The sequence below is a fragment of the Serinus canaria genome, chromosome 12, assembly GCF_022539315.1.
Source record: "Serinus canaria isolate serCan28SL12 chromosome 12, serCan2020, whole genome shotgun sequence".
Lineage (NCBI taxonomy): Eukaryota > Metazoa > Chordata > Aves > Passeriformes > Fringillidae > Serinus > Serinus canaria.
This window is the reverse complement of record NC_066326.1, coordinates 12,141,705-12,155,923: the sequence shown is the minus strand read 5'-3', so window position 1 is coordinate 12,155,923 and position 14,219 is coordinate 12,141,705. Positions and strand designations below refer to the sequence as shown.

The 14,219-nt window shown below is 38.5% G+C and overlaps 2 protein-coding genes across 2 annotated transcripts in view; both read right to left on the bottom strand.

Moving 5' to 3' along the window:
• Nucleotides 1-326: 326 nt before the first annotated feature.
• ASB14 (ankyrin repeat and SOCS box containing 14) lies at nt 327-10,678 on the bottom strand. Its single transcript, XM_018915047.3, has 9 exons — nt 10,126-10,678; nt 9,535-9,585; nt 9,048-9,184; nt 8,793-8,951; nt 6,797-7,042; nt 6,001-6,172; nt 4,538-5,081; nt 3,599-3,752; nt 327-3,505 (listed from the first exon to the last, which is right to left on the bottom strand). The coding sequence occupies exons 1-9, from the start codon at nt 10,251-10,253 to the stop codon at nt 3,312-3,314; spliced, it is 1,785 nt and encodes a 594-aa protein (XP_018770592.3). The 5' UTR covers nt 10,254-10,678; the 3' UTR covers nt 327-3,311.
• Nucleotides 10,679-11,623: 945 nt separating this feature from the next.
• DNAH12 (dynein axonemal heavy chain 12) overlaps nt 11,624-14,219 on the bottom strand; it is a 57,484-nt gene continuing 54,888 nt past the window's right edge. Inside the window, exons 71-74 of the mRNA XM_030228081.2 lie at nt 13,955-14,092; nt 13,421-13,512; nt 13,119-13,186; nt 11,624-12,279 (exon numbers count right to left, since the gene is read on the bottom strand). Coding sequence (XP_030083941.2) covers nt 12,089-12,279; nt 13,119-13,186; nt 13,421-13,512; nt 13,955-14,092 — 489 coding nt within the window. The 3' untranslated portion in view covers nt 11,624-12,088. The remainder of the gene's footprint in view (nt 12,280-13,118; nt 13,187-13,420; nt 13,513-13,954; nt 14,093-14,219) is intronic.

Genomic DNA, 14,219 nt, shown 5'->3' with positions numbered 1-14,219 from the left:
AAGTATAAAAGCATCTGGGGTAATGATGAAAGCTGCAAGAGCAAAGGGCATGTCTGCAGAGCTGGGGAAGTCAGACAGGAATGGTAATTGAGTTAGCAGGGGAGTGAGAATTACTGAACTTTGCCTAGGGAGGATCACACAGGTTGTAATTAGAATTTTCTCAAGGCAAAAACATCTGCTGAGGTTTCATACAAGACCTTTTTTTCTATAAGGTTGAGAACTACTTCATTAGAAAACAACTTTGTTGAAAAAAAAATCAAAATGATGCTTGGTATTTTCCATGAGAGTATATAACTTTTAGTAGGAACACCTCATGGTCTGCTGGGAGCTGCTGTGGTAGAATTTCACCATCAGAGTATTTTATTATTGTAACTAAACTGCTAGATGGTTTTCTTTACTAATTTACAGGAGAAGCTCTCCTGTTTATTATTTCCTACTGTCTTTTATTCACAAACTGATCTTTCAAGCACCTTTGGCTGAAGCTTCATGTGCATCTGCTATTACTTCAGTCACTCCTGAAAATATTCTTTCAAGTCCATGATTTTGAAGTGACTTCATGTAGGTACTGAATTGGCAGTGTTGTTCAGGACTTACTTGTTATGCTGCTAATTGCAGCCTTATAATTACTGCCAAACTTTTATCCCTTAAGTAAGAGGATATGAAGCTCATTACACCATGTAGATCTACACACTGCAGACCAAGCCAGCCTTGCTGTCAGCTGTTTAAGCTACATACATTCTTTATGTATGTAATGGCATGAATATCCAAATATTGTGGGTATGCATTCTATTGCATTACAGATAATAGCTGGCACTCCTCTGTGCTCACTGCTGGATTTGGCCAAGTCCAAACCAAAGGACAAGGACCAAGTCATGTACTACTGAAACATATCTAACTGGATATGATCAGGTAGAGAAGAGTCAGCTGCATGTCATAGTCTTACTTCCTTAATCTGTTTGAGTTTGAAATTGTATCAAGACAATTTACTGTCTAACAGTAAAATAATATTTCATAGTTGAGAAACATTCCCCTTCTAAAGGGCTGTGAGATTTCCTCTGTATGTGGATGTAAACCCAGAGCTGAAAATTGTAAAACAGCTGAATTTATTTCTTTATGAAGCTGTAATTGATATACATGGATATAAAGAAATAAATTTGACTGTTTAAGGTAAATTCGGTCTAAGATAAATTCTGTCTATGCTTAAGGTAAATACTGATTAATTAGTTGCACAGCATTTGGGACAAGCCAATGGTGAAAACTGTGCTGCAATATAGTCTCTTATTATTAAGGAAATAGTTCACCTAGAGAAAGAAAACTGCCACTGCTTAGTGAATTTAGTAGAGATATTGTCTAGTGTAAAAGCAAAAGCTGATACTTTATATTCTTTCTCTTGCTCTATATTACAAAAATTCTTGCAAGGTAATTAGTCCCCAAGGCTTCTTGTTTTAATTAAGCACTAAGGTGGCATTTTTTTCCCTGCCACAGTGGTATCTAAGTTGTCATGACAAGAGTAAGTCAGTGTATCATTGTGAATGCACTTGTATTCCTAATGAAGTTTATATTGCAAGCCGAGGATTTTGTACAACCGTTCTGGTCATTTTTATAATAGAGTGGAGTGGTCAAATTCTTATGATGGTGTTCTGGATTGATCCTGTTCTGGTGAAGTGTAAGTGATTTTTGCAGTGTTTGAGACTGACTTGCACATTTTCCCTGAATAGCTGTATTAAGAACAACCAGTGGCATATTTATGTCAACTCTGATTGTTTTGTCTTAATCTTGGAAACATGGATAGTAACCCTATTGTACCAGGGCTCCAGTCAGCGTTTTATATTTTAAATAAAAGCTTAACTATAGTAACATTCTGGGTGAGACTTGTACTGATGCAAAAGCTTCCTGCATTCTTCATCATACTGACTTTGAGGAAATACCATTACTGGTGACAGGATGTGTTCCCTTCCATTAAAATAAGTTCTGACATGCAGGTAGTCAAGTGTAGCTCAGTTCTCTTAACTTTTATAGTAATAGCCAGATAACCTCAGAGGAAATTGTTATACTTGGGAATGGTCTTAACCTATTTTTGCAACAATCAGAGACTGAAGGTGAGCAGGAGCTGTGGCAGCTGGCTTGGCAGGGCCCATGGTGGGGCTGTGAGGGCTCTGCGAGACAAGCAGAGTGCAGAGGCTCTACCAGCACAACCATTACCAGGGGCATTGGACATATCTTCACAGGCTGAGTTGGTTTATTATGGGATAAACACCATGTAAAAAACCATGGGCCATAACCACATTGAGGTTAAATTTGTATTTTATAAGGTTTGTAGATTTTTCTGGGGAAAAGCAGACTTTTGAATTCTGTAACTTCTGTGATAAAGATGCATGTATAACTAGAAAAAAACCATCTATGCTTAATTGATTATGAAGGAATAAATACTACTAATGCCAAATGTGTTGATGAACTTCTTTTTTTCTAAAATAGGAACTGATATTTGCAGTATTTTTAGAAGGAACAGACATGCTGTAGGTCTTTCTAAGACTTCTGTAAGACTTCCTAAAATGACAGGGTTCCAAAAGTTTAAGCTCCACCTCTGTAGAGAAAAGCTCCAAAAGTTGCAAGCATGACTTTGGACAGCACTGTGTAAGGAGAACCCAGTTCTAGAGAGAATAGCCCAAGTTCATGGTGGATGAGACATACCAGTACCTGAGAAGGAGCTGCAGAACTAACACAGCTTTCAGCAGTGCCACCTTGATAAAAACTGGTATGTCACATGACCTGCTGTGATAAGCAGAGGCTTCTCAAGCTTAATCCCATTTAATTGCCTAGAATGGGGGATTGCTTTATTGGGTGGAGAATTACTTCAGAACTTCAATCCAGGACTTCACAAATAAAAATTATTTCTTGGCAAGAGAAGGGAAGAAGTACAAGAGAAAACTAGGTCCCTTCCTGGTTATAGTCAAATCTCTGTCCTATAACTAAACCCTGAGTTTAACCCTGGAATGAGGGTAGTGGTATCTGATATGACAAGCTTCAACTTAGCCATAACACAAGGCTTGCAGTCCTGTATTGTTCACTTCCTTAACTTGTCACACCAGCCATTTAAAATACCATTGCCATAACTTGCAGATAGGTCATAGTCCAGGAGATCCTTGGAATGGGATCACCAATACTTACATTTTGGGGGTCTCACCATTTTCTTCAGGGGGTGAGGGGAGAGCACTGGCATTCCTTAAGATACAGAGGAGAGAAAATCCCAAAAGAAAAAAGCACAACAGTCTTATCCACATTAAATTCCCTTCAAAGTACAGGACAAATACTTATGCACAGTTGAGGTTGTAGATCCCTGTGAAGTTTTCCTGTCCATAAAGATCATATTCCTTGTACAGGATGTAATCTTTCAAGCATTTTGGCAGTGGAAGGAAGGTCATGAAAACAGGACAGCGGAGACGCAGCCGGCCCATGCATGCCCGGATCTTCAGACGGCAAAGGTGCTTCAGAGAGCGAGGATTTGCTAGAAAGGAGAAGCAAAATTAAAATGCTACCAAGCCAAAAGGCCCCAGTGCCAAACCAGCTTGTTTTCATTAAAACGAAAACAGATACTTACTTAAAATGAAATGGATGTCTGGCCAGAGTTCCTGTTCTTTGAGAACTGCTTCGAGCTTCCAGCAAATCTTAACATGATCGACGTAATCTAACATGACTCGCACTACTTTCCCAGACACGTGCTTCAGCCAGGACAAGGTTATCACTTCACAGAACTGATAGGAACAAAATATCTAGTAGGGTAATAGTTGATACTGCAGTAAATTACTTCTGTCTCTGATGGCAAGAACAATTGAGCAGGGTTTTAGAGGTTGCCACAGCTTGCCTAAGCCTCACTAGTAGAATCTAAAAATTTGGGAGACGGTTATTTTGTACTAGATCCAAAAATAAACTTAAGCAGCTGTATATTTGGGGATTTGGTGCTTGAAAAGAAGTGCTACCACGCTTGAGTGGAATGTAGACTTGAGTCCCAGGTGCTTAATAGAAGGATCTACCAGCCCAGTGCATATATCATCCCCTTATCTTTAGGTTAAAGAAGGGTTTATTAGATCCAAATGGACTTGACAAACTGTGAAACAGTGACACTGATGAGTGTCTCCAGGAAGCTCTTTAGGTTTGCTAATTTCTGCTCAGTGCTTATCGCACCAGCTCCAGGGGTCCTTTCAACAGCATTCCAGTCTTGGTGTTCAGGTACAGAACAATGCAGAGAGCCAGCCTGCAAATCTCTGTTCTCACAGCATGGAAAGCATTGCCCTGGAAAGCCAATTCCTTAATGATCATTAGCATATCATCAGCTATATTTTCGCAATTCAAAATTGCTGTTTACAGCATTTGCCGTCATGAACTAGGCTTTATAACAACATCTGGTTAACTTTAAACTATTCCTCCCTTTATGTGTAAACTGTCTTCAAAATTCTTTTTCTGACAGTGCATTAAGCCCCTTTCCCTTTAGCTTTAGGAAGGCGGTGGGACCGCACCCGCAGCCGTGTGACACACTTACCATGGTGTCTTTGATGACGGTGGAGGTCCAGCCGTCGGTCACGTACTGGGAGTGGTCCCCGCTGCCCCAGGGGCAGTCGAAGCAGCGGTGCACGTCGTAGCCGTAGTTCAGCAGCATCCTCAGCATCACCTCATCCTTGAGGGCATACTGCAGGGCTGAGGGGAAATGCGTGGTGTTCACGCGGCAGAAGTAGTTGACGTTGGCGCCGTGGCGGAGCAGCAGATTCATTAACTCGTAGTTGCCCATCCTCAAGGCTATTTGGAGGCAGTTGATGGGATCTTGGTTTGTCAGGGCTCCGGCGTTGAGCAGCAGCTGCGTTGAGCAGATATCCCCGTTGGAAACAGCGAAGTACAGGGCTGATTTCCGGTGGTCGTCGTAGCCTTTGCGAACTCTCTGAGCCAGCATAAAATTGGCATCGAAACCCGACTGCAGGAGAAACTCAAGGCACTGAGGATGTGCTCCTGCTGCTGCTGAGTGAACTGGACTTATCCCACTTTCTTTAATGGCAGAAAAATCAGTCACTGGAACTAAATATTTTAGAGCTCTGAAAAATTAAAACCAGAAGCATCTCAGAATCTTAAACATTTTGGTTCACCTAATTGATCTTTGAATTTCTCCGCATTGCTGGGCTTCAAAATTCATCATGACTGTTAGAATAGTCTTAATATACATGTCCCATGGCAAATCAGTACCATGGCATGCATTGACTTGAATTGCTAACACTGGAATTGTTAGCCAGCAAAGGACACTGACTTTACATCTACTACACATATAATATTATTATATTATACTATTATTCATGAACAACCCATTCCTTGCTGTAGGAATTAATGATTCCTTTTCAATAGAAATTTTTCCTGAATGTTGAAAGCACAGTGTTATTGCTTAACCTATAGGGATTAGGGAAATAATAGAATATATATTATAACATGAATACCTATAATCTATAATGTAATATATACATCTAAGTTTAAATATAACAATTAATATACAGAAAATATTAATAGAGAAATTAAGAATACTCAGGTGCTGGTTTCTCATTTGTTGTGATTTCAGCATAAATTTCTTCCAGTTGTCTTACTCTCTTTAAAATAGGGATAACCCTTACTCTCCGTTTGTCTATTTACTATATTCACCATTCACATTTCTCTGATGGGGTGGAGATGAGACATTGACCCAGAGAGAGTGACAATGCTCCAAGAACCTCAGCATCAGACTGGACAGTGTTACTACTTGTGAGAAATGGGGAAATGCCAGAGGGAGTATGATGTGCATCCTAAAATCACAAAGATTTCTTCCTAACTTGTCTCTTACATTCAGACATAGAACAGACATATTTGCACAGTCAAAACTAATTCCTTGTACAAAGCTATAGATTTTCTGCCTGCTTTGAATAAGGTAAAATTAGTAAAATTAGTATTTCTGGTGTCATAATTATTTGATTTTTAAGTATATTAACTCACAGAAAGTGTCCTCTATATGCAGCTCTGTGGATTGGCAAATGACCCGAATGCTTTGGAACATTGGCATCAGCCCCATATTCTAGTAAAAGACTCACAGAATCTGGATTTCCTCCTCCTGCTGCTTCAAACAATATAGAAGCACAGTCCATTGCCTGTGAAAGAACATCTGCACCTGGGAAGAAGCAGCAAGGATTTTCACAGCAGTCACTGTAAATATTCATCTGCAATTATTATCTCCAACCTCCCAGTGATATGGTATTTTGAATTCTGTTCTTCACCAAACAGAACCACTGTGGGCATAAATCTTCAGAGTCCAAATTGCTTTGAACACAGTAAGAATTGTTCCTAGAACTGCACCAGCAAAGTGTTTGGTTCTTATTAATCAAAACAATTGATTTTGGTTTACAAACTATGCATTTCAATTCCTTTCCTTTACAAAGAACAGGCAGGTGTGACTGTAAGTATGAGAGGGCCCAGTATCCAAGAGTTAATGCAATCCAGTTCCAATGCTGCTGAACTATCATGTAAATTTCCCCACAATAAATGTCTTGTCAAGTGTGCCCTAGGGTGACCTATGTGAGAAAATAATAGAGCATTTAAAAAACAATTATAAGTACTCACTAAAATATTATTATTTTCATATTATACAAATTTGTATTTATCAGGCCTTCACTACATCACAACAACCCTTGGTGCAGATGACATTTAATTTTCTCTAGTAAGGTGAGCTACTTCTGTTTTTAAGGCATATCTGAAGCCCTCTCCTCCTATAAGGTCCTATATGATAAAGTCTCACCTTTTTGCAGTAAGAGCTCCATAATTTCTGTGTGTCCCATCTGTGCAGCCAGTGCTAGAGGTGTGAGGCCATATCCACTGCGGGGGTCAGGATCTGCTCCAGACTCCAGGAGAAGCTGTACCAGGTCCTTCCTGCCCAGTCTGGCTGCCTCATGCAGAGCAGTTCTCTCATGGACACAGCGCAGATTCACTCTGGCACCAGATCGCAGCAACAAGGAGGCAATGTCATAGGAGTCCAGTTTAACTGCTGTAGGACAGCAAGCAAAGCATCAGACAGGATTGTTATTCGGGGCTGTTCTGTGCACTATGGCTGCTGTTATGTGACTGCTCACTGCTCCTAGCAGTGCTATTTATGCAGTGAGAAATGTCACCCTACATTGAAAGGTTTAAGTCATCAACAAGTCTGTTCTTTGCTTCCAGGACAGCACTAATTATGCAAATTAATAATTTCGTGGTAATCTCTCTCTGCAGATTTTTTTCCTCTCTGTTGCGTTTGGTAATGAAAGAGAATACAGCTTTTCTTGCCACTAGATGGAGACCACACCCAGAGCCCTGGTGCTCTGGAGCTGCCACCAGAGCTCTGTTAAATCTCCACGAGCAGTTACCACAGTATGAAACAAAGCTTATAATGACTCTTTCATATGCCTTCTTAGCTTAATAAGCCTGAAGTCTTAAGTCAGTGAGGATCTTAAAAGAGAAATTTGCATTAGCTCCAGTGGATGGAATGATTAGGCAACAACCTTCCCTCCTTCTCTCTTTGATCTTCCAGGCTGTGCAGGATAACAAGTGTCCTTCAGCAGGACAGATTCGGCTGAGCAGCTTCATGCGCCACAGCTGCTTGAATACCAGTGACAGCATTCTGTGAAGAAACTGTGCTGTCCCATTATCTGTAACCTACATGGCTGCTTTAGATAAATCCCATTCATTCCCTTCTTTGGCGATGGTGCATTTTAATGCTGTGCACTTCAAATGTATCTAGGAGTTTTTTAAAGCAGATGGCCCTGACTTGAAACTGCAGCCATTTTACAAGGATGGACTGAGGGTCCTATGCATGACTGGTAGGCCTTTTTCTCCTCCTTTAAAAATAGTTTTGAAAAAGAAACCACCCTTCCAATACAGAAAAATGTATGGGATTATCCAAGAAACTTGAGTGCTCCTTTAGAATTTAGATAATGAGAGTACACTTTCCTATAAGGTCTTATATAATAAATAAAAACTTTCCTGGTTTAGAGTAGGATTCAGTAAGAATGGAGGCATCATAGCCCAGACTAAGGGAAGCAAAGGGACTGAACAAAGAACACTCTTGAAAAACATGTTGGCAAAATATAGTTCTTTAGAAATCATGAATTACAGTTCTTGTGCATGATCAAATTAAAGTGGCATTCAAACAAAGAATGTGCATAGGAGACTATACTAGGACTATAGTAGCTATGGGACCTTATTCCTAAATTACAAAATATTAAAGAGAAGTGAACTGAGAATGTCAGCCTGTCTTCTTCACTTGTCATCCTTGGACTAAGGACAGCAATGTCTAAATAGGGACAAACACTACTTTGCACTCTACATACTGTAGATAAATCAGGCTGGTTTGCTATAATTTTGGATAATTAAAACAAATTACAATGGATTTTTGAGAAAAAACAGCTGATGCAAGGAAGGAGATACCATCTGGGCAGAGAATATGAATGTTCTATGCCTGCAGACATGAAGGGCAGTAATAGCATGAAGAAGCAGAAGGACTCGCTACCTGGCACCACTGCAGAAATGATGCCAAGGAAAGCAGAGGATGGCACTCTGCACTTCATGGAGAAAGCTAATTATCATCTGAGAAGAAAAAACAGGGACAGACCTATTCAATGCTGAGATTAACTTTTTTTTTTTTCCTTATAGCAAAATATTTTGGGCATTGAAGTCAGTATGTCACCTTAAAACCTAAAATGTATAACTGTGTCCTCACCTCATTCCCTCACCTCTCCACCCCTAAAAACAGTATTCACCTATAACTAAAGGAGAATCTCCGTCTTCATTTTTAACATCGGGATTGCAGCCATTGAGCAGGAGAAAGCGGACATTGTCCACAAAACAATTCCTTACTGCCACCAAGAGAGGTGTTTCCCCTTTTAGAGTGGACTGTTCCCACGTAATGTCACGGGAGGCTGAAATACAGAAAAGCAGAACACATTTGAAGTTGGATGGTTCATCAAACTTTACTTTGTAAAACTTTTTGGTGGAAAACTAGAAGAACTTAGTACCTTTTAAAGTTATTTCAAGGATGTCCTTATTTAGCTGTGCTGCGGCTTCATGCACAGGAAGCCAGCCTTGCTGATCTGCTTCTTCAAAAGCAGAACTGTGCCTCACCAACTTCTTCAAGGCCTCCTCTTGGCCTGTGATATTTTAGCATAGATACATATCCCATTACACATCATAAGACAAAATTCAGGCAACTAATACATTGAGTGCCATTTATGCCACCAGTATATCTTGCTCATTATGAATGAAAGGCCTAGAGTTTTCCTCTAATTTTAGGAGATAAAGCACTGGAATTTTTGAAAGGGGTGACACTTGAACCCATCCCACTTCCATAATCCTATCTAATAAGCTAGCTGGATGTCTTGTTTTTAGTTTCCTTACTTCTCCCAAGACTATACAAAGGAAAGCTGCACTTAAATCAGGTGATCAAATCCCCAAAGTGTTGGCATTGCTCAGCCATCCCCAGGGGTGTATTTGTACTTAACTGTCCGAATTGCTGCAATGATCTGCCCACGTTCCTTACTTGTGGTACACTGGAAACTGCATAAACAGAACAAGAATAAAATGAGAAGTAAAAATTCATGTGAAGCTAAGGATATAATTATACCTTACTTCAAATACTCTAATGTAGACAATATGTTAGATTTTTCTAAGTTACATTGGTTTTGTGGGGGCTTTACACATTGAAACACTATTTTTGTTAGTCTTTCCCTGACACTGTAAATACTGAATTTTTCACACAAGGTCCAACAATTAAATGCTAAAATGAGAGGAAGCTCCCATATCAATCTACTTCTACATCACCTACTTATCTTCTTCACAAAGCCTTATAGTCATTAACATATTGATGTAAAACATCACCTGAAAGTTTCATATGTTTCATATTTTCCAAGGAATAGGTACATTTTTTCAGGGAGAATTCAGAACAAGTGAGCTACCAGTGCTTTCCAGTATCCATGGGACAAGGTCTGCACAGACCTCATTTTCCTTTTTTAGGGAGTTAAAAAAGGAAAATAAGGTCTACTAAATGTTTATAGTAATGCCAAGAGAACACCCAAAATAGAAATAATAACTTATTACCTTTCAATCTCTGTTGCACTGCCACTTGTTTCAAATTTTTGCCTATCTTGTAAGCTTTCCTGAATAGCTCGCTGGGTAGAGATTTCCTCATCAGAATCACCATCAACCATATACACAGAATTATTCATGGCAAATCAGCACCACATGGATTACTTCTGTAGGGAAACACTGTTTTTTAATTAGAAGCAGATGTTAAATCTTAATGTTAGATCTGGAGCAATAGAAACAGCAAACACTGTGTCAGTATCAAGAGAAATGAAACACAGTTTAAAATAAATGACTACACTGTTATATGATTAAGCAGCCATGCTGTTCTTAGCAGATTCAAGATCTGAGATATTCCATTAGGCTCAAACCTCTCATCTGTTTTACCTTATCAAAACTTCCACTTCTGTCTTTCAAGAAAGCTGGCCTGAAAAAACAAAACAAAACAAAATGACAGGGCAAAGTAAAATAAAATTAATAAACAAAACTGAAAGCTAATAAATAACTTGGCAAAATGAATGAGCACAGGAAATTTAAGGAAGTTGTCAACATGCCAACTACAAAGCTTGGAATAATTCTAGAAACATAAAGCTGAGCAGCAGTAATTCATAGCAAATCTTCATCATTCAATTTGTTACCTGGTCCACTTAATGAGTGATTGCAAGACCTTGATCTGTAATTGCATGTATAGCAAAAAAGAGAAATATATTAACACCATATAGAGTAAGAAACTGTTAGTAATTGATTTTACTATGGTTCAATGAGTACATAGACTACATTTTTTTCCTAAAAATACTACTAATTTTCCTATAAATTGAATAAATATACTGGCTTTCCTCACCTTCTGAAAGAGGGAAAATCTCTGCCTTTGAAGAAGTGATTATTAAGGTGAAAGTGACATTTTCAGGATTGAAAACAATCTCTGCAGAGCCCATGTCCATTAATAGCTCACTATAAATACCCAGTCATAAGATACTCTGGGACTTTCTCCACGTTTCTTTCACACATGTCAGTTATGTTTAATAATCTGACCTGATAAGTGCTGCCAACAAAAGAAGGAATTAAAAGTCCAGTTTCCTTGTAAAAAATACTTTTGAGTTTTGGAATAAGAATTTCAGACCTATAGCAATAAACATTACACAGTAAAGAAAATTCTTTAGTGCTGTCCTAGAAGAGCAAACTAAAGGTGGTCTTAGGAGCTTGCTTAAGAGTGAGACAGCAGAAAAAAAACTTGAAACAATGAAAGTAAACAAACCCAAGCAATTAATCAAACAAAAACTCTGTTAAAATTATTACATGTTCCTGATTGCCTAATATAATTTAAATTAATATAAATAAACAAGCAATTGGAAAATAGAATTTTTAAAGAGAAAAGCAGTTTCAGAAAGACAGACACCGGCTCTACACCCAACAAGCAGGGACACAATGCCCAGTGATGTAATAGTGATGGTAGGATGGAGTAAGACCTTTATATGCTCAGTTATTCCTACTGTATTTTTTGGAGGGATCCATAGACAGAACAGATGATGGCTGGATCTGAATGCAAGGTGGAAACAGTTCCTTGCTAGATAAGATGTAGAAAGAACGCTTGAGTAATGTCTTTAAATTATTTTTAAATAAAACAAAAGTGCAGAATCGAGTTTATTACCTATAATATTTCTCTCAGAAAGCACAGACTACTTTTATTTTCCATGAAAATATATTTTGTGATATTCAACTAATGCACAAAAAAGATGTTCACATTTTAATAATATCACCAAGGGCTAAAATCCTGGTTGCATTGCTTACAGACTGTAAAGACGGCTATAATAATAATAATACATATTTAATACAAAAGTTTGAGGGTTAGAAAGTATTTGCATGCCCTCTCACAATACAAAAACCTCCAGATGGTTGTTTTCCACACTAAGTTCCACTTCCTCTGTAAGCCAGCAGAGAGAAGCAGGTGTTGTGAAGTGTGAGTGTGAAGTGTCGCCACTCAATCATCCAGCTGGCACAGCAGGGCCACGCCTCTCTTGATCCAGTGCTGGACTGGCTGGTCCGTGTTGAGCCTCAGGGCAATGACAAAGTTTGTGGAGTGGCCCGTGGTGGACAGGACCCCTTTGCGCTCACTTGTCTTGTAGAGTGGGCAAACGTAGGCATTGGTCTTCTTTATGTCTGATTTTACAGCTTCAAAAAAAAACCCCAAAATAATGCATTACATTCAGCAGATCTAGTGGTAGAAACACAATCTACATGCAAATGTTAAGTATTTACAGTTAACATCTGTAAAGGTCAATAAAAATGCAAAATTTTTTTGTGAGCAACATAATAAAATTATCTGACTTTTTCTTATTGTGTTTTCTTGTGTGGTTTGTTTTGTTCTTAAACCCAACTAATTTCGCTAAAATTTACTTTCAGGACTTGATGCCTTCCTGTGATTCTACTAGCTTTGTAATACTCAAAGACACATTAAAATCTGAATAGTTACCTAGTTAATACATAGCTTATACATGAGTTTTTCACAGCTCTACAAGAATTCTGGTTTAGTTGCCAGAAAATCTAACTGCAATTCAAGTCATCTGAGACCCAAGGACAGAACTCTGCAAGAACTCTTTGTATGCCCAGATTTCTTGCATGGAACTTGTGGAAAGCATAAAATTGTGCAAGTCTGAACAAATTCATTCAACCTCAAGAGAAGGCACAAACAGAGAAAGTGGCAAATTTTAATACTGCCTATTTGCTAACACTTAAGTTGCAGCAGTTGCAGTACTAAGTCCTGATTTTGTACATAAATAAAAATTTACTCCTCTCATAGAAAACAAGAATTGAGAAAATTATCTTACTAGTAGGAAAGACAGCTATCACCGAGCTAAAAATAACCTGAGCCAACCTTGCTAAATCACATAAGGTAAAACACGCAGCTTCTGTAAATCTGGGAAAAGTTCTCAGTGATCTTCAGTAAAAAAAGGAAACCACTGTTGCAATTTCTTGTTGAATAGCTAACACATAAGAGAAATCATACTCACTTGGCTTTATCCAAATGATGGGCATGGCATCAAAGAGCACTTTGGGATACTGCTCAGTTAATATTCCCCTGGAGAGAGAAAGCAACAAAGTCATTGTTTGTGGCTTGAGGGGTTTGGTGGGTGTTTTTTGGTTGTTACTTGCTTGTTTGTTTTTATTTCTCCATTTACCATGCATGAAAGAGTACTTAATTTGATGTTTTATTTCAATATTATGAAAAATATCACTTAAATTATTTAAACAAGTCTTGCTTAAGCACTCAAAAACACTTTCCAGAACCACAGTAAAACATTTGGCTACTGACTTGGTCCTGTCCCAGCGAGCACCATCTAAAAATAATCCGTGGATGTAAACACCATCCTCTGGTGCAGTGTCAGCAGTATCCCGAGGAATAACCTGCAGGAAATAAGTGTTACAAGTCATTAAACTCTCACAGCTCTTTGCTTTTTGAGCTATTATGCCAGTTTTCGGACCAAATCAAACTAAGAATAATATAGTAACCCCTCCTTTTCAATGCTACTTTTATTTATATCTGTAGAGACAGCAGACTTCTCTGGGTTTGTTAATTACCTTTCTTGTAGGTTACAAAATGAGGCTTTAATTAGACAGAAAAATATACACTGGATAGGCTGCTTCCTTGAGTAGAGTTCTGGGTCCAGATAGAATTGCTTTTAATCACTTTGAGAATACCTCTTCTACAGAGGTTATTTAGCCTGCCAGTCTTAACAAATATATGGCTTCAGACTGCAGTCATTTGCAAAATGAACCTTCCAGTTAGGATTTATTTACTACATCAGGACTCAGATTAATAAAATATTAATTTATAGTTTATCCATACCTCAAATTCATATCCTAGAAGGTCAATAGGGATCCTGTGCTTCCTGGCATAGTTTTGCATGGCTCCAGTTAGGAAAGCTTGAGTAAAATAGAATCCTGATAGCCAAAAAACAGCAGGCTTGCCTAATTCATACCAATCCTAGAGAAAGGAAAGCAATACATCAAACAAACAGAAAGAGAGGAATCCCATCCTCTTTGACTATTTTCTACAGAATTGTACTCAGAAAATCTAAACAAAGCCTATCACTCCTTATCACTGACAAATT